This window comes from Lissotriton vulgaris, chromosome 1_1 (genome assembly GCF_964263255.1).
Source record: "Lissotriton vulgaris chromosome 1_1, aLisVul1.2, whole genome shotgun sequence".
NCBI classification, from domain to species: domain Eukaryota; kingdom Metazoa; phylum Chordata; class Amphibia; order Caudata; family Salamandridae; genus Lissotriton; species Lissotriton vulgaris.
Window position 1 is genome coordinate 392,153,100 of NC_141685.1, and position 25,096 is coordinate 392,178,195.

The 25,096-nt window shown below is 44.6% G+C and overlaps 1 protein-coding gene across 1 annotated transcript in view; it reads left to right on the forward strand.

Annotated features, from left to right (window-relative positions):
• CPT2 (carnitine palmitoyltransferase 2) overlaps positions 1-24,220 on the forward strand; it is a 92,698-nt gene extending 68,478 nt beyond the window's left edge. Inside the window, exons 3-5 of the mRNA XM_086952458.1 lie at positions 5,410-5,516; positions 15,095-16,399; positions 22,310-24,220. Of these exons, the coding sequence (XP_086808584.1) occupies positions 5,410-5,516; positions 15,095-16,399; positions 22,310-22,641 (1,744 nt within the window). The 3' untranslated portion in view covers positions 22,642-24,220. The remainder of the gene's footprint in view (positions 1-5,409; positions 5,517-15,094; positions 16,400-22,309) is intronic.
• The last annotated feature ends 876 nt before the right edge of the window (positions 24,221-25,096 follow it).

Below are 25,096 nucleotides of genomic sequence, written 5' to 3' on the forward strand. Positions count from 1 at the left end.
TTATCCGAGAAGCAAGAAAGCCCACTACCAGAGCTTGCTATGCAGCTAAATGGAAGCGGTTTGTCGTTTACTGTACAGAACATCATATCAACCCGCTGGATGCATCCATTCCTGATATTATTTGCTATTTGTTGCATCTTTACAAATGCAATTTGGCGTATGCTTCCATTCGGATACACTTATCCGCCATAGCGGCCTATCTCCAAAACAGGCAGCACCTCTCTGTTTTCAGGGTGCCTGCCATTAAGGCTTTCCTTGAGGGGCTGAAGCAGGTTATTCCCCCCAGGTCCCCACCGGCTCCTGTGTGGAACCTCAACGTGGTCCTCACCAGATTGATGGGACCGCCGTTTGAGCCCCTACATTCCTGTGAGATTCAGTTCCTGACATGGAAAGTCGCCTTTCTCATTGCCATCACGTCTCTACGGCGTGTTAGTGAGCTACAGGCGCTCACAATACAAGAGCCATTCATTCAGGTTCATCCTAATAGGGTGGTGCTGCGCACTAATCCTAAGTTTCTCCCTAAAGTGGTGTCACAGTTTCATGTCAATCAGACCATTGAACTGCCCACATTCTTTCAGAACCCTCAGACTGTGGCTGAAAGAATGCTTCACACGCTTGATGTCAAACGAGCGTTGATGTACTACATTGACAGGACCAAAGACTTTAGGAAAACACAACAATTGTTTGTTGCCTTCTCAGCTCAGCACAAAGGCAACCCCATTTCCAAGGCTGGAATTGCCAGGTGGATCGTTAAGTGTATACAGATTTGCTACCACAAGGCTAAGCGCACTTTGACGGTTCCCCCCAGGGCCCACTCAACGCGGAAGTTGGGGGCCTCCATGGCTTTCCTGGGTAATATCCCTTTGGAAGATATTTGTAGAGCAGCCACATGGATTACACCACATACGTTTACTAAACATTATTGTGTAGATGTACATTCCAAGCAGCAGGCAGCTGTAGGACAGGCTGTTCTTAGAACTCTTTTTCAAACTTCTGCAGCTGGCACGGGCGGCCGCCGTTAATGGAGGGACTGCTATGTATTCTATGCACTAGATGTGAATTTAGCAGCCCACATGCCTCGAACTGAATATGCTACTTACCAGTATGCATCTGTTCTTGGCATGTAGGGCTGCTAACATTCACATCGCCCGCCCTCCTCCCCGGCGCCCGTAGCGGCTGCAGAGCATTATTGCATTCAATCATTAGCATGGACATCATTTACACTATTTCACTCCATCTCTGACACAATGGCTAAAAACAATCTGGGGATGGAGTCGATGCCCATGCGCACTGTAGTCCAGGGGAGGAGCCACCTATCTCGTGATACTTCGAAGACTCTTCCAGGACAACAATGTGCAATCATCCGGACCCAACACTAGGCGGCGATCTATGCACTAGATGTGAATGTTAGCAGCCCTACATGCCAAGAACAGATGCATACTGGTAAGTAGCATATTCATTCCTTGCTGTTGTGGGCGTTGTTATCTAGTCGGTCTTTGAATGCGGCTTTCTTGGTAGATCGGATTAGTTGGTGGTGTATGCGGGTCTCAATGAAACAACTACCAAGGGTTGAACTGGGGTTTAAAGTACTGAGACCCAACTGGATCTGGTAAGGAATAGTGCCTTTATTATTTAAAGAAGACTGCCACCCACTTCAACTATTAATCCATATTTCACAGCCAGAAGAATAGCCCAGCTGCATAATGCAGAGAGGACTTTGTCTACTCACTTTAATGCTAAGATTGAGTCCCCCAGTCAGGGTTCATTTAGCTTTCATCCTTTAGTCCAGTGTTTCCCAAACTGGGGTCCGTGACACATTCCCTGGGGGTCTGTAGGCAACAGTTTTAAAACCACAGAAAAGTTTCTTGTATAATGAGCAGCTTTCCAGGAAACCATACAAGTGTCAAGATCATGCAAGTGATTAATGTACCTGCTGGTGAGGAGAGTTTTGTTCAGTGGCAGCTTTCACTTAACTAATGTAGCACAGAGGGTTAATGTGCCTACTGCAAAGAACGTGTAACATGCATTTTAAAACGCAGTATTTTATGTGCATAGGTTCGTAGTTACTGCTTTTGTCACAGAGATTCTTTCGTTACTGTGCACTTCACAAGTGACAATTGTAATGTAGCAGAGGGACCTATAAACTGTCATCAAAGAGCTGCTTGCAAACTGCATGGTACCAGTTAGTAACTTATGTTTTTCCCCAGTTATTCATTATCCTGATGCTGCTAAAAAGGTTTATTTGGGTGAAAATACATTTTTTATGTTAAAGTCAGTGCTAGCCACCGTGTTATGTTCTGAATCCTGAGTTTGTGCTTTTCCAGACCAAGCACTCTTTAAACATTTTATATACACACTGATTCACATGTATGAATCAATGTCTCTAAATGTGTGTGTGATGTAAAGTGCTCTGGTATCCTACAATGGTATGAGAGATGCTATAAAACAAATGAAATGCATGTGACAGAGGGGCTATTACTTCAATATTAAATACTAAGGGCCAGATATATGATCCGTTTTTATATGTGCGATCGGGTTCGTGAACCCGTTTGCGCATGCAAAAACCTATTGGGCCATGTGCATTGCCTATTTTGCGAGTTGCAATTTGTTTGCGACTCGCTAAATACGTTTTGCAACTTGCTATTTGGAAGGGGCATTTCCTTCCAAATAGCGAGTCTCAAAACCATGTACAAATGGTTTGCGGTCGCAAAACATTCGCAATTACCACCTACTTCAAGTAGATGGTAATGCATTTGCAAATGGGAAGGGGTCCTCAGGGGACCCTTTCCCCTTTGCAAATGCATGTAAAATTATTATTTAAGGGGAGGCAGTGGTCCCAGGGACCTCTGCCTGCCCTTAGAAAATTAAACAAAAATGTTTCATTTCATTTTTCTTTAAATGCATGGTAAATGGGCTGCATTTTCTGTTTAAAACTGCTTAAAAGCAGTCCCAGACATGGTGGCCTGCAAAGCCCAGCAGGCCACCATACCTGGGAGGGCTGGCATTCCCAATGGGCTCGCAAATTGCGAGAGGCTCAATAATATTAATGAACCTCGCAATTTGCGACCCCATTGGGAATCCCAAGCAGTGTTAAACACACTGTTGTACATTTCATTTAGCGACTCGCAATTTGCCACTGGCCATGTGTCGCCAATTGCGAGGCGCTAAATGAAATGGTCGTACATCTGGCCCAAAAATCCTTAGTACTTTGAGTAATTGTTTTGTATGCACACGTGTGTATTTTTTTCGAATTACGGTTTTAATATTTGAAATGTAACTCTCACAAATTGCTTGGGGGTCCCTGGCTTCAAAAGTTTGGGAACCACTGCTTTAGTCAATAAAATGAGTACCAATTTAATTGAGCAATAACGTCTGTGCCTACCTTTGAACATGTGGACCTATCCACAGATGTCTGCATGGCCCGTTAGAGTGCTTCTGGGGTGAATTGGCTGTGCCTTAATGGGCCACCTCTGCTTTCTACTTTCTTTGGCGTTAACCTTGATGGTATGCGAGGGGACCTCTGCAGTAGGTAGGATGGCCTCCCAGCAATCTTTTTTTGGATTCCCTGCATTTGGGGCTCCTCCCTCTAGAACTGCAGCCCTGCAACAGTTATGCAGCGGGAAGACACGGAAAGGCCTTTAAAGAAGATAGGGGTTCTCCTGATTAGTGATCATTGAGGAATGGTCATATCACTGCATGGGTGGGTCAAAACTATCTCTACCCAATCGTTGGTTGTCTGAGGTCCAGCTAGGAAGGAGTTGGCTACCTGTCTGTTACATGTCCTAGACCAGGGTGAGCTGCAGGAGATACTCAGACATCAGCGTTGCCACACTCCATTTCTCTCCACAGGTATTTAACACCGGAAGGAATGGGAACTGAGGATTGGGAGGAGGAAGACACGGTTGCAGACACACTTCGGATAGCAGCCTTATTCCACTCAATTTCTCCCCACAGGTCATCAGGGTGGGAAGTATTACAGGAGAGAACCTGGCACCTAGATCCTGCACACTCTCTTAAGAGTAAGGACGAGTGATCACTCCCTTAAACTCAGAGGAGAATATCCTCTACACAAAGACTGAGCTACATGATTACAAGAGGAGTAAGGCATTGCTCCCAATACCCCTATGAGGCAATAGGGGCTTCTAGTTACATTTTGAATAAAACTTTCCTGCACAGATTAAAGAATGTACGAGTAAATATTGTTGTGAATGGAAACCAATCCCATACACTGGTTTCTGAGACTACCTCAGGGCTAAGAAACCTAGACTAAGGTATGCAGCACTATATAAATAAAACGCATGGCAGCAGGTCAACACAGGTGGAGCAGCTCTGTCATCTTTGGAAGGCGGAATATGAATTTACCTAAATCTTGTAGCCCAAACGATCCTAAATGCTCCACGGTTTAATTACTGCAAGCCTCTTGGTGTCCAGAGAGGCTCACGGACGCGGCAGTCTTACCTTAACGAATGTGGGATATTAGGGAGACGCTTATACTCGCACACTAATTCGAGCAATTGAATATATGAAACTCGGAAAGACGGCAGTGTGATTACGAGTTATCAGACTGGAATTGGTCAGATCTCAGCCCCTCCACCCCCCTTCTACAGACCTACACACACCTATACACACACACACACACACACACACACACACACACACCCACACACCTACACACACACACACACACACACACACACACACACACACCTACACACACCTACACACACACCTACACACACACCTACACACCTACACACCTACACACACACCTACACACCTACCTACACACCTACACACCTACACACACACCTACACACCTACCTACACACACACACACACACTTTTTTAATCCTGACCAGGAAATCCTTGAATAAAAAATGAGAAGATATTCTTGAGCTACTTTTACCTTATTTCTGCACATTTAATCCCTGAAATCATTTGTTTGTACTGTCGAACCCCCAATCCCATCCACCACACACACTCCTATGCTCGAGCCCAGCATTGGTCAGCACAGGGATGTTGTTAGCAAGCCCAGTGATGAAGCATGCCACAATCTGTGGGTGAGGGCATTTTTAACAAACTGTGTTTGCGCCACATTCCTCATTTTGTTATTCAAAGACAGGTGTCTCTCAAAGATATTCAGCAGTCACAGGTGTGGATTGTTCCGATTTATGGTGGCCTCACTGGAAATCGAGGCATGGCTCTCTCTGCCTCATGATTGTTTTAATTAGAGCTTTAAGCAACATTTTTGAAGAGGGCTGTGGTAAGCTTCAGCAGTATCTCTGAGCTAGGACAACTGGGATAGGAAGGAAAAATTGCTTTGTTAGAGTTTAGTGGGTCTGATCCCCATTAAATTAAAATGTCGCATCTGGAATTTGTGTTGTGGTTGATGTCATGTGATTCTTTCAGAAAAACTGAACAGCTGGCACAGAAATTTGAAAAAGGAATTGGAAAACAATTGCAAGAGCATCTGATTGCGGAAGACAAAAAGAATAAGCACACAAGCTACATCTCAGGTAAAAAAAAATACATACATATTTTAGCTAAAATAAACACTGAGTGATTGTTTAAGAATGTAGCACGAGTGGGCATTTTGATGTGTGTCAGTTTCTGTTTCGGGTGTTCATATGTATCTGACCGTGAATATTAATTTTAAGCTGTAGATAAAGTATGTTTTTTCCAGAGTGCCTCACCAAAAGGAATTATAACATGCGCCAATCATCTAATGCAAAATGGTATCAATCAATCAATTAATATATTTCGGGCCTTAACCCTCGAAAACAGTTAAATAGTACATACATCAACTCGGGTACCTCCAGAAAAAATCTGCAAAATATTATATTTGGATTTTAATCAGAAAAGAGAGCACTTATATGATTAATGCTAGAGTATGCCCTAATTGAGTGCCATTTAGATCACAATCAGGGTCACAGTCTGGAGTAGTTCGAGCAGTAGTCTGTGAACAAAGGATTTATTTAATATACAGATAACAGGCCCGTATGTGCGCCTAAAGAGGAGGGAGCAAACAATCATGTTTCTTTGGTCTGTGCAAATAAAGCAGTAAAGAATGATTAAAAGGTGTGCGGATTACGTGCAAATACGAGATTCACGAGGGACTGAGACTGCATAATTTAAAATTGTTTTGATGGGGGATGGCTGGGACATTATCATCTAAAGCAGAGCATTTACCAATGTGGGATAAATAATTACTTGAATGAGTAACATAATAGATGAGAAGAAAATGTAATCAGACTTTTTTTTTTCTTTATTGATCTGCTGGTGGGGTCTATGCGATTGCTTGGTTTCGGTCACCGGATATATTAAAAGATCTCAGCAGCTCATTATGGCATGTTAGAAAAATCGGTAAAGGGTTACGTGTGGTTGATGATAAGTAAAGGCTTGAGCAGACGAGATTAAAACAGAAAACCTAAATCGTGAAGGGTTAATCTGGTAGTATAACTTCTGCTTTCCCAAACTTCCCTATGCATTTTGTGATATACTGCATAAGAAATTAGTGGTCACATCACTCAGTTTTTTAGCTTGTGCAGAAGAACTATGTAAGGAGCCTGTACAATGTCCTTACCCTTGCACACGGTAAACTTTCCGTCAAGGTTTTTGTCTCACTGTGAGTTTATCCATTTGGTTACCGAATTACAATATAGTTTTTCACTGTAATTTAGACATTATTACTTTTGTCTTCCTTAACGATTTACATAATGTAGTTCTACACTTGTCTAAACCTTCTAAATTCATCTGAATTCACCATCAAGTTTTTACGTTGATTGTTTACGTTGAGATTTTAAAGGGTGAGTAAATGAGAAGAGATTATTGTGCTAATTGGAAGACAGATAACCTTTACCTGTCGACGAAGATCTTCATTTGGGCAGGTGCCTTTGCAGGATGTTACACTTCATTCGAGTGGTCACTTTGAGTGGTCAGGGCCACTGGAAATATGCAACTATGGAGGGTCAAATAATGTGGCTGGTTTGAGTAAATTATGCAGCAAGAAAAGGCTAATTATGCTGCATTATTCGGGCACATTTTTTGATGGTATTACTTGATTACTTTGACAATTTTAAACTTGCACCTTTAAGTGCCAGTTTAACACACCGATACAGCAATAAGAAAGGTAACCAGTTCAACTTTTGCAAAGGGCCTTTGATTGTGCGGTAGCAAGGGTCACTGCATTTTTAGTAACCTGTTCGAACCTATTTAGCTCAAAACTATTTTTTTGTTAAAAACTGCAAATTATGCAGCTGATTGTGTGGCAAATGCGGCAGATTTATAATTCTGCGTAAAACGCTGCTGCCAAATTGTAGGTGGTTTTCCCAGGATGAGTACCTCAGTCTTCCCAGCATGAAGCTTCAAGCAGCTCAGGCTCATCCATTCGGCCACCTCTGATAGACCGGTATGGAGTGGCGATATGCATGGCATACTGATTCTATTCAAACACTGGTGTTAGTGTAGTCCCTCTGGAATCACCAACGTGGCACACTCATCAAACCATACAGTTATACAATCATTCGCCTTATAAATCATAACAGGGAATCGCAGTAGGAGTGTCACGTTGGTGATTCTAACAGTCCCACCGGACAATTTAGGACCACATTACATTCAAGCTGCACATTCGGTGTTAATTGCACTTTCCTATCAATTGTTTCAGAATTAAGGTTGTAATTAATCTTATTGGGTATATGTCCTGCACCCTGACTACAGGACATATGCACTACTGAAAGACATGTTGCATATAAGGTGAACTTGGCAACAGTATTTCCTTCACTGCCGCACCACAAATCTGCACTCCGCCATTGGGCAGTTATTCTGTTCACAGAAATTTGTTTTGGTAGATGAAAGTTATGGCAATTTAGAGTAAACACAATTCTACAACAGAACACTTGTGGCTGAATTCTGATTAGCAGGCCTTCAGCCACTGCAGATGTCAACTTTGATTTTCGTGATGCTTTATGTTAAGGTCTTCACGATATTTCTGTTGTAAATGTTGCAAAACAAATCAGTCAAATTGTTCATGGGTTTCAGATACAGGTTAGGAATGTCACATTTAAAGGAATCCACACAGTACAGATATTATTTCTGGCATAACATTTTGCAATCTGTTCATATTCCAGCATCCTACTGACCTGAATTCTGGCCAATATAAACATGCACGCATCAATCTCTGACCAAAACAACTCGCTCTATTTCTCATACTCTCCTGCATTGTGTCTATCTTTGTTATGATTTTCTTTAACTATCATATTTAAAGTAGAAGTGGGAAAGTCGGTGTTTTTCCCACTAATCCATCTCCTCTTTATGTCAACCCCCGTAAACTCCTAGAATCACTTCCATTAATTTAGTTGTGGGAAACCCGCCCTTAAAGTTAACCACTTGGGGCATCATTACGAAAGTCCACCCGCCACCTTAACGATATACAGGACAGACCGCCGGAGGTGTGGCGGTCCTGATGTGCTCATTAGGATGCGACCGCCACCCTGGTGGTCGCATCCCACATATTGAGCCTTGTGGGGGGCAGTGCTTCAAGCAGCACCCGTCACAATGTCCAAAATGCACTGCGCGGTGCCTGCCACCTTGTTCATGACAATGTTGGGGGGTACCATAGATACCCCCCCTTAGTGCAGCCCCTCAACCCCCCGGGCAGCCCGCAATGGGCCCCCAGAGTGAACACCTCCTGCCTTTCCATGGCGAAGTCTCCGCCATGGAAAAGCTTTGCAAATGGCACATCCTGATATGGAGGGCCTTTTCCGCCGGGTTGCCAAGACAACCGGCGGAAAAGCGGCAGATGGTCTTTCTGTCCGCCGCGGTGCCCCCCGCCATACTAATATGGCGGGGGGAGTACAAGGGACATTTGGCGGGCGGATCACCACCGCTCGCCTGGCGGTGGCGATCCGCCCGCAATCGTAATGGGCCCCATGGTGTGATGTGTGAGATTCTGTCTTTGGCATGAGTCTAAGGCTGCTTTACAACAACATTCTGTTATCCCCCAGATCCTCTCCTTTCATTAACCCCATCACTGTTGGGCTAATTCCCCCGCGACGCGGGGGAGAGGGGGCCACGTGCGGCGCCGCGTTGCTCGTGACAAGCTCAGCTCGTCACGCAGCACGGTGGCGCTGTGCGGATGACGAGCTGAGCTTGTCATGACCACGCCCGTTTTTCGGTATGATCAGCACAGCTGAGGAATTAGCCTCGTGTGTGAACGTCGCGCATGTCATGACGAGCTCAGCTCGTCTTCAGCACAGCACAGCGCAACTGTGCCTCATGACGAGCACGCAAGAGGTTAAAGTAATGAGTCTGAGGTACTGGTCTATGATGACAAACTTTTTTTTATACAAGAGAAGAAACGTGAAGGAGGATGTAAAGATGGTGGAGTGGGCAAGAAGACTGGAACAGTGAGTGAAGGAAATGAATCGGTGGTTTGTGGATCGGACATATTTTTGCGGTATATTTACCTATATTTAAGTATTATAAATCAACTTCAGTGAGAAATACCATACATTTCATCTCAGCGCTATGGCAAAACGCACCCACTTTGACTATGAAGCCCCGAAAATTGTTACCTCCAATCTTTATTTTTATGTTATGTTATAGTGCTCTCATACCAGTTTGGTGATGTCAGGTTTTCTCCTAATTTAAACAACTAGTGTAATTCCGAACTAATTTAGACGAATCTGAAGCTCAGCTGCTTCACCTGCCACAAAATCAAGTGTCAGAAATTCAGAAAATATTGCCTGCTAAACTGGGAGCAGATGTGATTACGTGTCTTGGAGTCAAACTAGCCCACTCCATCGCTAGAGTGGTAACCCCTAATTCTGCTCTTTTAGGGAAATTAAAACATCTTTTAAGGTGGAATCTATACCACTTTTCCTGGCTTGGCAGGATGACTAGAATTAAAATGAATATTCTGCCAAGAATCTTATATTTGTTTCAAACCATACCCATAGCATTACCCAAAGGAACCCTCAATCAATTGCAGTCTCTAATCTCTAATTATACATGAGCAAAATAAACAAGCATTTACAATGCAATGGTCTCGGCATTATTAAAGGTAGAGCTATTGGCATTGCTCATGACTTTTTTTTTTAATCATAAATAAATGGCATTTTCATTTACATTGCCAATAGGTCATGCATTTGCGAGCGATTAAGCTATTGGCAATGTAAATGACAATGCCATTTATTTATGATTTAAAAAAAAAAAAAATCATGAGCAATGCCAATAGCTCTACCTTTAATAATGCCGAGACCATTGCATTGTAAATGCTTGTTTCTTTATACTGGGTTGTAATGACCCCCTTACTTTTTCATTTCACCTTTGCTCTTTTGTTCTGCTTTTTTGATCTTTCAGTCGTATATATTTGGGGTTTCGGCAGATTATCTTTAGGCTGTACTTGAGCTGAACTTGTGCTGGAAACAGCCACCTCCAGCAATAGACCATGTGTGTCTTCTCTTTTGTTAGTGATTTTTTAGTGGTTTTGTATTCTTAGATAAGTTTAGTGTCTGTTAATGTATGTAAGTTTCAGTTTTTGCTTTCAGCTTTTGCTTTTAGCTTTGGCAGCCTTTTAGCAGTTTTTTCAGAGCAAATGGTGATGATGATAGTAATCAAACCAACCCGCTTCTTGCCTGCTCGGTTTTCCCTTTCGAAACCAGCAAATACCCGAGCTGGTTCACTGCTCCCTGTTGCCCCTTAGGGGTTTGCTTTTTTTCTGTTTGTTTTGGTTTTCCTGTGCTGCAGCTTCTAGTGCCTCCTAGTGGAGCAGTCATTCACAAGTGGGTCCAAGTTTTTCTAAGTTTTTCAAAAATCAAGTTTTGGAGATTTTTTCCCTTTTTCTTTTTCAAAAGTTTTAGCGGTGGACGGTCTGGTCTGGTAGTGTGGCAATGAGGCAGCATGTTGGACAGCGCAAAACCAGGAGCGGAGTAACAAAGTAGGGAACACAGACGCAAACACAGGCACAGGGGGTACAGGACTGCACAGGACCGCCGAGCTGCCACACCGACACGCCGTGAACGGCAGTCCACAGCAATCCACCGCTGAGCCTGCTCGTGAGTACGCCCCCCATGCAGCTTCCCCCAGCCTCACCTCACGTCTTGCCTGCGGCCCGTTTACCCCCGGATCAGTTGTCTTTACTCAACCCACGAAGGGGAGTGATCAGCGGGGGGCTGGGGCTGGTGCCGAGGCTGAGGGAGACGAGGGAGAAAATGGCAAAACGGCTTCAGCGCCCTGCGTCCCGCTTGCGGCGCATGTTGGACAGCGCAAAACCAGGAGCGGAGTAACAAAGTAGGGAACACAGACGCAAACACAGGCACAGGGGGTACAGGACTGCACAGGACCGCCGAGCTTCCACACTGGCCCGCCGTGAACGGCAATCCACCGCTGAGCCTGCTCGTGAGTACGCCCCCTGCAGCTTCCCCCAGCCTCATCTCACGTCTTGCCTGCGGCCCGTTTGCCCCCGGCTCAGTTGTCTTTACTCAACCCACGATGGGGGGTGATCAGCGGGGGGCTGGGGCTGGTGCCGAGGCTGAGGGAGTCGAGGGAGCAAATGGAAAAACGGCTTCAGCGCCCTGTGTCCCGCTTGCGGCGTGTCCTCGGCCTCCTCCTCCGGTTGCTGCGGCTACGGTCAAATCAAAAATGCAGCACGTTTGTTCCACAAGCGAAAGCATCCATTGGGGACCTCTAAAATGAGGCCAATGCGAAGCGCGAGGGCATGCTACAGATCTGCATTGTACAGCGCATCCCTGTGCCTATGATCATAGTGCCCTGAAAAGAAAGTAGGGGTTAATACATTTAATACGAAATGTTCGTGGCTAAGGAAAGAGACCAGGCTTACCCAACAGGTTTCACCAACATGATGGAACAAGCAAGCTCCGCCATGAAAAAAACGGCACAAACAGGGAAAAAAATGGCAGACGCAAAGCTCTGAATTTCGGAATCTGGGTTGTGTTTTGGCGTTCTGAGTGACGGGTGACGTCACAGTAGAAAGAATGCAAAAAAACACGCCCCCCGAATCCGAAAGAGACAGGGCTTTATTGGAGTGACGCCTGTCTCCTCCAATGGCTGGCCTCCGTTTAGGAAGCCAGCCAATGGACGAGAGAGGAGGAGAGAGGCGGGTACAAGCCCCCATACTCCAAATCACTAAATCTCCTCCCAGAGACTGCGCAAGCGCAGCCTTCGGTCCTCGACCTAAAAAACGGCAATAGTGGCTAAACATACGTAGGCCACGTAGAAAAGAGTCTTGGCAATACTTCACGTTAAAACTTCTCAAGCTACCCTTTTAGAATATTAGTAGAGTTGGACAAACTCAAAACTGAGAAACTTGTTGATGACTAGTGCCTCTTCATCTCATATGATGAGGATGTTCCTAGGCTGTTTAAGCTACTGAGAATATTGGGGGGCCCTCTGCCTACTCTCCAATCCTCTTTGCTCACCACTACCCATCTTCTATAGACCTGTTGTTCTCCTCGCGGCGGGATGCCTGGCTTTCACCTTGTGGATACCCTGCTGGGGTTATCTCACAGGGGAATACCAGGACGGGTTCCCTAAGCAAGCGCCGGGAAACCCTTTGTGGGTAGCTGTGCGCTATATAAGCTCAAATACATTTACATTTACATTTACATGCTTCGCCAAGCAGGTCATACATTCTCCTGGCTTCTCACCGCTTTGTGCTTCTTTATTCCTCCACAATGTTGTTGCCCTCCATGACTCTGACTTCCTATACCTCACACTCTACATAGGTTCTCAATAGACGGCGAACCTTTATGTCCTGATACACTTCTCAGAGTTATGGTGAGGAAATTGTGTGTTTACAGAATGACTTGTTCGACTGTCTTCAAATGTTATTTACATTTCTTGCAGACTCTTTCGCATATGTATGCTGTATTGCATGTCTTCTATGCTTGCAAATTAAAAAAAAGATTTAAAGACAAAACTGGCAAACAGTGGTGTGGAATAGAACATTAAATAGCAATTACTTCAACGTTGCATGGAGACAATGCAGCTGGGGACATTATTTCTACCCTATGACACGTGCCACACTAGTGGCAAAGCGGCGACACTACGAGGGCTCACATCGTTTATGCATATTTGCTTTAACCCGAATTTCCAACCAGCTATGAACAAACTGACCTTTATAAAATGTAGGTACAGAAAATGTATAATAGTGGACTCGCTATTCAAAGATGGGCATATCAAGAAGTTTGAAGATCTCAAAAATCGATTCAGTTTTTCTAAATGCGAACTCTTTGCATAGGCGCATGTTAGACATTGAGCCCTTCATCCTGTCATGAAAGAAGGAGCATCTAGGCCTTTGATGCCTTTTGAGAAAAGCTTAAAAACAAACATCATAACAAGCATACAATCTCAGCTATATACAACAGCTAATAGACTGCCAGCACTTATCTAATATGACATCACAAGCAAAATGGGAAAGGGAATTGAGGAGTGGACTAACGGACAAACAATGGAGCAAGATATACAATAAGGCACGTATATCAGCTAAGCGCTGCCAAATAAAAGAGAAATCATACAAATTGATTTTCTACTGATATAGCACCTCTCAGACACTAGCAGAATGAGACTAAAGGGGATTATTGGATATGAACTGGAGGCCGTAAATTCGGCCTGTGTTATTGACAGTTGATGAGTAACTGACCCAACATCCTTGACTAGATAGTAACATTGTTAATCTCTGTTTGCTGTAATGTGTCAATTAGCCCTGGACCCTGGTTGGTCTTTGGAAAAGGGCTGAAACATGTTGACGTAGTATACGGCAATTTGGGTAGTAATCCTCCCCTTCAACCACCCAAGTAATTAATTCTTATTTTATGCATATCAGTGGCAGCAAAAATAAAGGGAAACTGGGGTGACCACTAGGTATTCCTAATATTTCTGTTCCCTGTGGGGATTAGAATACTATCCCAAGTGCTCCTTGGAAGATGGTTGCTCCCCCCCCCCCCCCCTTGTTTTTAGGGACCAGGATGCGACCTGATGATGAAGCATGATTCCAGTAGGGTGTGGGAGAGTCCACAAGAAAAATATTTGCTATCCTTTCAGGGAAAGGAGGACTAAGCAGCAGTAATAACATTCTAGGTAAGGTGGTAGGATACCCTTTGATTAGATTGACGCCCAGAAATTGAGAGATTTTCGACGTTCACAGAATCAACCCAATCACAACCACTTACAGGACCTGAGAGCTTTGTGACATGTGCATAATGAATTCCAAGACATCACAGCGGCCTTCTACTGAGAGGAACTTGTTTACTCATCCTGAACAGTCTTTAGAGTAAAGTCGCAGCCTTCGCACATAAAGGCATCGTGGCTACGAAATGACTGCTGCGCCAGTAGGTTTGGTTTCTATTACTTGACAAATCAATGTAAAAGATGGTAGTAGAGTGACATTGCTTCCAAAGTTTTGAAAAGAACGGTCCCTTAAACCTCTACAAATGTCTGCGTTGCTGTGGAGCATCTGTAAAGAAATTGCAATGGACTCTTTGAGATCCACCTTCACAGGGCAGCATCTGCCAGTTGCGATGAAGGAAAGCTCCTGTAATCAAGGTACCGCCACAATACAACAAGTCCCTCACCCACATAAATCATGCGAAAAATCTAAATAAAAATATTGCATCTCCCTGAGTAGCCTGATTATGGACTACAAAGAGAAATGGGACCTGGTTACGCAAGTAGTAAGAAGAAATATAGACATGAATTCAATTAACAAACTAATTGGAGTACTACCAGCCACTTTGGGACTAGTTAAGCTGTTTTGATGCAAAATGATAAACTGTGTATTCATACTTTTTCTGCAGCAGGACCTCTTCCACTTCCTCATGTTCTCTTCCTTTCTCATCCTCTCTGCTTTCCTCTCTATCTGCTGTGCCTCCCTGCTCATCCTCGGCCTAAAATCAGGCATCCAGAACGACTCATTACAATTATGAAGTGAACGTGAATTTGCTTATTTCTTGGAACGGGGGGGGAGGGGTAGATGTAAGGTCTTTTTCAATGACCAAGCAGATACATGGTTTTAAAGCTGCCATTTCCTTACTCAAAATTATATATTTTAACCAAAACAAATTATTTTTTTTCCTAGATCATTGGTTCGACATGTATCTCTCTGCACGTGACTCAATAGTTCTGAATTATAATCCATTTATGTCATTTACTCCTGATCCAAAGGCAGAATATAACGATCAATTAACTCGAGCAACAAATATGACCATGTCTGCCATGCGCTTTCTGAAAACCATACGTGCTGGATACCTGGAGCCAGAGGTTTTCCATCTGAACCCTCAAAAGAGCGACACTCAAGCTTTCAAGAAGTTTGTGCGATGGGTACCATCATCACTTTCATGGTACATGGCTTACATGGTCAATGCCTACCCTTTGGACATGTCGCAGTATTTCAGAATTTTCAATTCCACTCGTTTACCAAGACCAAACAAAGATGAGCTTGTGACAGATGACCAGGCTAAGCATCTGCTAGTGCTAAGGAATGGACACTTTTACATATTTGATGTTCTGGATAGAGATGGAAATATTGTGAAGGCTTCAGAAATTCAAGCACATCTGAAGTACATTCTCTCCGACACCAATCCTGCCCCAGAGTTCCCTCTTGGCTATCTCACCAGTGAACAAAGGGACACTTGGGCCCTGCTCAGGCAAAAGCTAGTAGAGAATGGAAATGCAGAAGCCTTGAAGAAGGTAGATTCAGCTGTGTTCTGCTTATGCCTGGATGATTTCCCCATTAAGGACGCAAATCACTTGTCCCATAATATGCTGCATGGCACAGGTGTCAACCGCTGGTTTGATAAGTCTTTTAGCTTGATAATGGCCAGTGATGGCACCACTGCTGTGAACTTTGAACACTCTTGGGGAGACGGTGTGGCCATGCTGAGATTCCAAAATGAGGTGTTCAAAGACAGCACAGAGAAACCAGCTGTCACTCCAAAGGACCTGCCGGCAGCCGTGGACTCTTCCAAGGCAGTGACAAGGCTCCATTTTCAGCTGAATGATGTCCTGAAAGCGGGAATCGTGAAAGCCAGAGAGAACTTTGATGCTGCCATAAAGACTTTGTCAGTTGGTACTATGGAGTTCAAAGCAGGCGGAAAGAACACTCTAAAGAAATACAAGGTCAGTCCTGACGCAGTGGCACAGTTGTCCTTCCAGGTCGCCTTCTTTCGGCAGTATGGCAAGACTGTAGCCACTTATGAGTCGTGCAGCACTGCTGCTTTCAAGCATGGGCGCACTGAAACAATCCGTCCGGCCTCTGCTTATACTAAGAAGTTCTCAGAGGCCTTAGTTAGAGAACCTTCCAAGTACAGTGTTGGTGAACTCCAAGAAATGATCACACAGTGTTCCAAGTACCATGGGCAACTGACCAAAGAAGCAGCAATGGGTAAGTGAAGATTGTGTAACCAGTGCACGAAAGCTTGTGGTTTTGTCAAATTACAAATCTGTGTTGGAACCCTCTGTGTGTTTGATGAGACTAACTGCTGGTGAAATGATTCGTTTTTGATAGGTCATAAACGATGTATTGGTAAACCCAGTCCTCCGTGCCATCCTATGACAATTTCATTTATTTGGGTAAACTTACTACTAATTCGGGGTTTAAGGCTTAAATCATTATATATAATTTACAAGAACTCCATTTACATCGGTTACTTACAATAGCTTAAATTCTAGTTTGTTTGCAGAACCATCTGAGAAAAGATCATTGTATGGCAGTTTCTTCTCTCTTCAGAGTGTCGTTTTGTTGGCATGTAAACAAACAAAAATGCATAACGACACTGCTCCGAAGGGGGTTTCCGTATAGTTACTTATTCATAATGTTGTATACCACAGTGCTGGTTAGCAACTGATATTCTCGAGATATTGTCTTCATGTTCTCCTTTTTTCACTTGCCCTCCACCCCACAACCCTCACTGGCCCCTCCACAAATAGTTTCCAGTTACTTAAATGTGATGGTAAATATCTGAACTAAACTCCCTGGAATCAGGGAAAAGCCTATGCAAAAGGACCAGGCAATTCTGATTCCAGTGGATTACTCCACATTCCGGCCTTTTTCTTGTAATCCCTGCCGTCTCGCTGGGCAGTAATAGCTGAAATAATTAATTCTGACACTGGTATCACCCTAGGGGGATAAAAGGATATTCCCAATTTAACTCAGTCTTCAGCTCTCAGATATCTACCTCCCTCCAGTGTGGTCCTCCAGGTGAAAGTTGAAGTCGCTAAAGAGGATGAAGTAGCTAAATGCTAGCACCGGTGGGGCAATGAGGTCCATAAGGGTTGTCCATAAATTGTCTCTGGCTGATAGAGTAGATCCTTCTCCCAGGGTGGTGTTGCTTATGATGCTGAGCTTGAAGGCCATGTGCTTGAGATGGTCAATGGAGATTGCGTGGAGGGCTTCGGCTGAGTTGCTTCTCGGACTACGGTGGGAGGGTGGTGGACTAGCGGGTCCTGTCGCTGGCATGAACGGACACAGACAGACTTGCCTTAGGTATGCCAGTGGCACATTCTTGCTTCGGCTGCCATTAAGAAAGTATAGGAGTGGGCGAAGTTCCGGAGGGAGGTGGGCAGGGCTGGACTGACTGATCTCAAGTGTGTGGTGGGAAACGGAGATGCAGCAGGTAAGATCTCAGCACAAAAAAGGCAGGCAAGACAGCAGAAAGCAAAAGAGGTGCAAGAAGGGAAAATAGAAGGCAACAAGGGTCAGAGTGAGGAAAAAAAATGTTAACTAATAAACCTAATCATGAAAAATATGCCCTACAAAATCTTAAAGATAAGGGTGGACCCAAAAGATCATTTAAAAAAAAAGTTATTTAAAGAAAGAGCAGTCTTGTGGGGGCTCTGTCTGTTCCCCCAATCAATCCAATATTCGATTCCTGACATTCTTTGCAAGGTTGATAGGAGAGTTTGGCCCAACTCGTATCCATATAGAGGATGCCTTGAATATGCTCCCAGATCTGGACATTTTTTAATTGCTGTAGGACTCCCTGCAAACAGAGGTAATCCGAATCTGGGGCGCCACCAGGCAGAGCTGCTAACAGGCCCTGCTACTTTTCCTACTTGCAATGAAATAGTTTATCTATTGCAATTTGTTGTACAAATTAGATCAAAACATGATTTTGAATTATCTAAATCCACTTACACATGCAATAAATGGTGCATTCCACATGTCCACCCTAAATCTTTATTTCTGGGATAGATTACAAATCCCTGGTGCTGTGCTGGGGAAAAAAAATTCTTGGCGGAAGCACCACGTATGGTGCTCCTACGGAAGGAAACACCATTTTTTTCTGAAATTAAAAAGGGAAAAAATGCAGAAAAGCCTTTTAGTTTTATATATCTTTTTATTTCTTAAATCTGGTGTTGAGAAGCAATACGAGGGCAAAGTGGGTGTGGGCAAGCAACATGGGTGGGGGGGGGGGCGTGGAAGTAACAGGTGGTGGTGAGGGCTGAAGCAACATGTTGGGCTGGAAACAATACCTCGGGTGTTGGTGGAGGAGAAGCAACAGAGGGCACAAGAGTGGAGTAAATGAGTGAGAGGAAGAGTAAATGGAGCGCGGCAGGTGGGGAGAAGAGCAAAGGGAAGGGAGTAGAAGCACACGGACGAGAAAGGAACACAGGAAGAGCACACGAAGGTGAGCACATCAGAGGAGCGGGGAGGAGAGCCCCACTAAAGAGCAGCTTGGAAAAAGGAAGAGAAGCACACCATGGAGACAGCTGGAAAACGCATACACTCTTGTGAAGTGCATGTGCTGTTTAGTAGGAAAGTCCTATCTATCAATCAGTCAAAGAGCTCCGATTTGTAGATTGCAAGTAATCACCTACAAGGGTACAGGTGCTAGGTTCTTGTTGGGATCAGTTGAAAAGCCAGGTCTTGAGTCCCTTTTTGAACTCTGGGAGTGAGGATGAGGTTTGGAGGTGGGGCGAAGGTCATTCCAGGCCTTGGCGGCAAGGTTGGAAAAGGAGCATCCTCCACTGTGGCTTCGGCGAATGTGGGGAGTGTTGGTGAGGGAGACAGAGTGCAGGTGTCGGAGGCTTTGTGAAAGTTCAGGCAGTGGTTGATGTATGCTGGTCCTTGGTCGTGGAGAAACTGGCATTCATGTTTCAGTATCTTGAATTGACAATTTCTCAGGATGGGGTGCCAGTGGAAGTTCCTATGGTGGAGTGGGGGATGATATGGGTCGAAGATGCATCTGGCAGCTGAGTTCTGTATCATCTGGAGTCTCTTCAAGAGTTGGGTGGTGATCCCTACGTAGAACGCATTGCTGTATTCCAGCCGGCTGGTGAGTAGGGCTTAAGTGATGGTTTTCTTGGTGTTGGCGGGGAGCCATCTGAAAATATTTGGGAGTATGGAAAGGGTGTGGAAGCAGGTGGCGGAGACTGTGTTGATCTGGCACTTCATGGTGAGTTTGATGTTCAGGAAGATGTCAAGGTTAGGTGTGTGGTCTCTTCGGTGTGGGTCTGGGTCCGGGCTCGGAGGGCCACTGGGTGTCATTCCACCAGGAGGTGGTGTTCCCAAAAATCAGCACATCTGTCTTGTCTGTGTTGAGCTTCAGGCAGTTGGTCTTCATCCAGTCAGCGACGCACGTAATGCAGCTGTGAAAGTTGGTCCTATTTGTGTAGGGTCTTCTGAGAGGATGAGTTGTGTGCATAGGATATGATGTTGAGGCCATGGTTTATGACAATGTTGGCCAGATGTGTTATGTAATAAGTGTTAAACAAGGTGGGGCTGCGTGATGAACCTTGAGGGACGCCACAGATGATGCTCTAGGGCTCCAAGGTGAGAGTGGTAGGCGGATTCTATAGGTTCATCCTGTGAGGAAGGATGCGATCCATTTGTAGGCATCTCCTGGATTCCAATGTGATGGAGTCTCATGATTAGTGCGTGGTGAAATACAGTCATTGAATACTGCTGAGTTGTCAAGGAGGATCAGGGCTACTGTTTCTACCAGGTCGAGGACGGTTCTGTTGTCAGTGGCAGTGATAAGAGCGATCTTGGTGCTGTTGTTGGCACGGAAACCAGATTGGAGGGTGTTCAGCAGGTTGTTTCTTTTGAGCTGTTCAGCGAGTTGGTGTTTGATGGCCTTCTCAAGGACTTTGATGAGGAAGAGGAGCAGAGATTTGGGGTGGTAGTTCTCAAGTTTGCTGGAGTCAGCAGAGGATTTCTTTAGGAGGGGTTTGACCTCTGCGTGTTTCCATCTGTCTGAGAAGTTGGCCGTGGTGATGGATGAGTTGAGAATGGAGGTGAGTTTGCAGCGGATTTCCTTTCTCCCAAGCATGAAGATATGGAGTTCCATGCTGTGGTTGGAGCTTGCTTCAATGAAGTCAGCCTCTTTTTGTGTCTTTCAGGTGTTGTTGAGGGGGCTCGGTCTGTGGGATCTTTGCTGGTGCGCCATCTCTTTTCTATCCATTTGCAGTTGTGTTTCATTGTCCTGCGTTTTGGCTTTTGTGGTGGAGCTGCTGGTCTTGGAGGGCTTGATGGGGGTGCCTCTATCAGCGCTGTTGGTGATCAAGGTGGAGACATTCTGGACGGCCTTTTCCAGGTTGGTTGCGAGGTCAGGATGGGTGGTGTTGAGGGCGTCCTTCCATTGAGTCTCTGTAAATTTGCTCCAACTGCACTGGGAGGAGCTGGAAAGCTTGGTGGTGGTGGTGCATGGGGGAGGGGAGGTTCTGCGGCGGTAATGTGGCCGAGGGTGTAGTCGGTCCAAGTGAGTAGTCCGTCCAAGTGAGTTCAGTGAGATAACTGTACGTGACTCTGTTGCTGGCGGAAAAGATCGGTTCAAGCATGTGTCCTGTGTTGTGTGTGGGGTTGGTAACCAGTTTGGTGAGGCCGATGTTTCTTATGCTTTCCAGGATGTTGGCGGAGTTTGCGTCTTTGGTGTTGTTGAGGCAGAAGTTGAGGTCACTCAGAAAGATGTAGTTCTTGGAGTTAGTGGTGGGTAGGGCAATTAATTTGGGTATGGCATTGCAGAAGCCTGGGCTTGGTCTTAGGTGTAAGTAGGCGAAGGTGCCTCTGATGGTCATTCTGCAGTCGGTTTATAGTTGGAAGTTGAGGTGTTCTATGATCAGTGTTGTATCGTGTTCGGTGATGGCGCAGCTGAATGCTTATGTGTGGATGATCGCAATGGTTTGTTGGCGCTGTCACAGTGTATCATCTTGTTTCTGTTGGGGTGAAGGAGGGGGTTGAGCCAGGAGTCTGTAACACCGGGGTGAGGCTGGTGATGGTGTCCCCGATTTCTGTGTCATTTTTGCAGAGTGATCTGGTGTTGAGCAGGATGCAGCTGAGTGATTCTAGGGCCGTTGTGGACGGTGAGATGGGACTGGTGTGTGTTTCCTTGAAGGTGGGAGGTCCTTAGTCGCAGGTGAAGAGGTAGCAACAGCAGGTGAAAGGTCCTACCGTTGATCATAGAGATGCAATATAGCAATTGCCGGCTCCCAGGCATAAAACGACGGGAATAGAAGACAGCAAGGCTAAAGTAAACAAATCACAGGCAGCACAAACGAAAAGATGACAGTCCAAAAATAAACGGCAGCACAAATGACAACCGCATCAAGTCCAAAATAAACAGATCAGGGGAAACACAAATGATAGAGCAACACTGAGGCCAGAAATAAACAGCACCACAAAAGAAATTACAATGCAACACAAGCGTGACACCACCAACTGGCAGGCAGAATCAAGGACACCTACTGGCCAGCAAGAGCAGGAGTGGATTGAGGATCTGCTTAATGGGGTCGCGCTGTGGATCCATTAAGTAGGTCCTGAGCGGGGCGCTGGGAGGCGGGAAGCCGGAGAAGTGAGTAAAGAGAGCGACAGCATGGTGTGCCGGCTCCTGGTCAAAAAACAGCAGGAAGATCAAACAGGAGCAACAATAGGTGAACAGAAGACAGAGGCTAACGCAAACAAATCACTGGCAGCGCAAATGAAAAAATGACAATGAGGCCAAAATAAATATTCTGAGGCAGCACAAATGACAGACCAGCAGTGATGTCAAAAATAAACAGCAGCATGAAAGCAATGGCAATGTGGCACAATCGAGACACTACCAACCAGTAGCTATTGTCTATTTTTTGCTGCTCAACTAAACCACTGCGGGACCCAAGGCACGAGCTAGTCACCTACAAAGCTGCCATAGTACAAAACAACTGTTTGTTTTTATGCAAGGCCCTTATTCCCTCATTGTTGAGTGCAGAAATCCGCACGGAGAATGAGTAGAGGAAATGCCATGACTGATGAGATAAAGAAACTGTTTTTCGTTTTGGTTACATGGAGGACTAACTTTCTTTTTTGTGTTGACAGGGCATGGATTTGACCGTCACTTGTTCGCTTTGCGTTACTTAGCAGTCACAGGAAGCAGTTCGCTACCTGACTTCTTCCAGGACCCAGCGTATAGTCAAATCAACCACAACATCCTATCCACCAGCACACTCACCAGTCCTGCTGTGCAATTGGGAGGCTTTGCACCAGTGGTCCCCGATGGCTTTGGTGTAGGGTATGGCGTGCACGATGACTTGGTTGGCTGCAATGTGACTTCCTACCCATCCAGAGACATTAAACAGTTTTTGCAATGTGTACATAAATCACTGGAAGACATTTTTAATATCTTAGAAGGGAAATCTGTTAAAAGCTAAGCTTAAACGGTAATGATTGCACTAAATCCGCAAATGTTTGTACTCACCTTTACAGGGTTTTCAGATCTACAAATGATACGAAAATGAGAACATGGGTGGGCTTTGCATAGTATCTAGGTTGAGACCGAAAAACACACCATTAATCATTATAGAATGTAAATCTCATGTGCACTAATGACCAGAGATGGTAAATGTTCCTTAATTATTAGTAAACCTTCCAAAACGTGCCTTGTATTCTAAACAGTTGTGCTGGAGCTTCGCAGTGCCAATGGCGGTACACCTTTAGCTGCTCCAGTGTGGAAAGGGAGGCAAGTTATTATTCAGCTTACAGAGTGAACAGTGAAGTTGTGTTTGGGGAATGATGTATTGATAAGCTTGATACTAAAATTGGAAGGGAGACACCCTTGAATTGCTGCTGTCTGCCCATATAAGCTGTAATTACTTCAGAGTTTTTAAACCTCAATACCTCATGAACTATACAGTTTAGCTCATGTTTTTTCTGCTGACGAAGTCCTGAATTACTAAAGATGCTTGTCTGCTGTATTTGATTCTGAAAAAATTATTTCTGTAGGATGTGGAGCATGACCTATACAGCTAGATGTCTTGTCCACCCATTCTTTCCGCTTCTAAGTCTTAGGGACTTTAAAAAAAATATCAGTATGTCTATTCTAAATAACTATTTGATTATTCCACGCACAAGTCATTCATCAATACCAGCATCGGCAGCATGTAGAGTATTCTTCAGCCTAAAAGTGTCACCAGAAGGAGCTACCCTAATCCACCTTTGCTTTGATTTCACTGTGTGGAGATGCCCATGTACCTCAGAGCTCCACAACACACCGGACCTCTCATTGTTTTATCACAGAATTTTTGATTTCAGATAAAATCCACATCAAAGGTTATATTTTCTGGCTTCCAGTTATTTGATAGTAATTGTCAGCATCAGAAACGTTAGCTTGCCATCCTCTTTATTTGTCAAAATACAGCAGACTGACCTCAAACGACTCTGAAGTCCATGCTGATGTGTCTTTGCCTTTGGAGCTGCTAGAATACTTACTCTAATTAGTGTGCCATCTAATTAGATGTATATAATGGTGCAAAGGAACCAGTAAACAAAATTGAGAAATGCTGTGCCTTGTTCATCCGCTTTATACACATTGCGAAATGGGTAATTATTCAACTATACATAGTGTGTTTGCAGAGGTGCTAGAATACTTGAACTTTAATTTATTTGGGTGAATCACCATCAGGCCTCCTTTGAAATTAAGAAAAAGCCAGCATTGGGACTAATTAAAGAAGGTGTTTTTATTGTATGGTCCTTGTTCCCTTTGGCAGTTTATGGCTGGGTTTTGTTTCATATATAAAGATTGCATCCTTCTGTTCTGTGTCCTGACTGTTTTTCGACCAACCAGCCTTCGAGATGAAGACAAGTGAAAATAATTCCGTGGAAAGGTTAAACTAATGTTGCAGTTGCATGGGCTTCTAATATGTTAAGTGAAGAGGCACTGACTTGAATACCCTTGCAACTTAATGATGCTGATTTGTTTAATTAAATAAACATTAATTTTGGAAACGTTTACTTCCTTCGTATATAATTGGGGGACAATTGACTCCTATTAGATGTTTTGCCAGCAAAATGGAGCATGTAATGCGGATTTTGGTGCATGCTGCACCAAAGTCTGCAAGTCTTAATTTTTACCTGGAGTATTTCTCCTGGTTAATAGCGCCCTGTTTGACCTGACAAAATGTATCAGGCGGATGTAGATTTTATCGCGTCCACTATTTTTCAAATTTGATAAAATACACACAACTCAAAATTCCAATATGTGCATTGATATATGTCTAGAGCGCACAGCTACTGAAGAAGAGTGTCCTGGCACTTGTGGACCTCGGAGCTAAGACTGTTGCAGACCCTGAAAGGGGAGAGAAGATCCTTAAGGTTGTTGCTGCAACAGCCAGGTTTTCAACAGCTTCCTGGTGAGTAGATCTGACACCTGTTTAAGAGTCACCGGCAGGATGTTCCTAACGCAGACCACCTGAACTTGGAAAGAACAACCTCCAGTCTGGATGTGGGAAAACTTGGGGACAGCAGCCTGATTCTGGAAGGATGACCTCAAAGTTCTGCAGGGGACTTAATGTGTGACTCTCCTTCTACTATAGTGTGCGCCTGTTCCTTGTAAAGCCTTGAAAGCTAAAAACACGCTTTAAAACTGATTCTTTTTCGGACGGGAAGCCAATGTAGCTCCTTCAGGTGGGGTGAGATCCGGGCTCTCAGTCCAAGCATGAGGACAGCCCTGGCGGCTGCGTTCTGGACCACCTGAAGTCTGTTCAGAAGGGACTCCGGAAGGCCTAGGTGTAGGACATTGGCATAGTCCAGCCTAGAGATAAGGGGGTGGACCACAGTCTTCCTGTGTGTGAGAGGCAGTAGGGGGAGAAATTTCTTAAGCATCCGCAG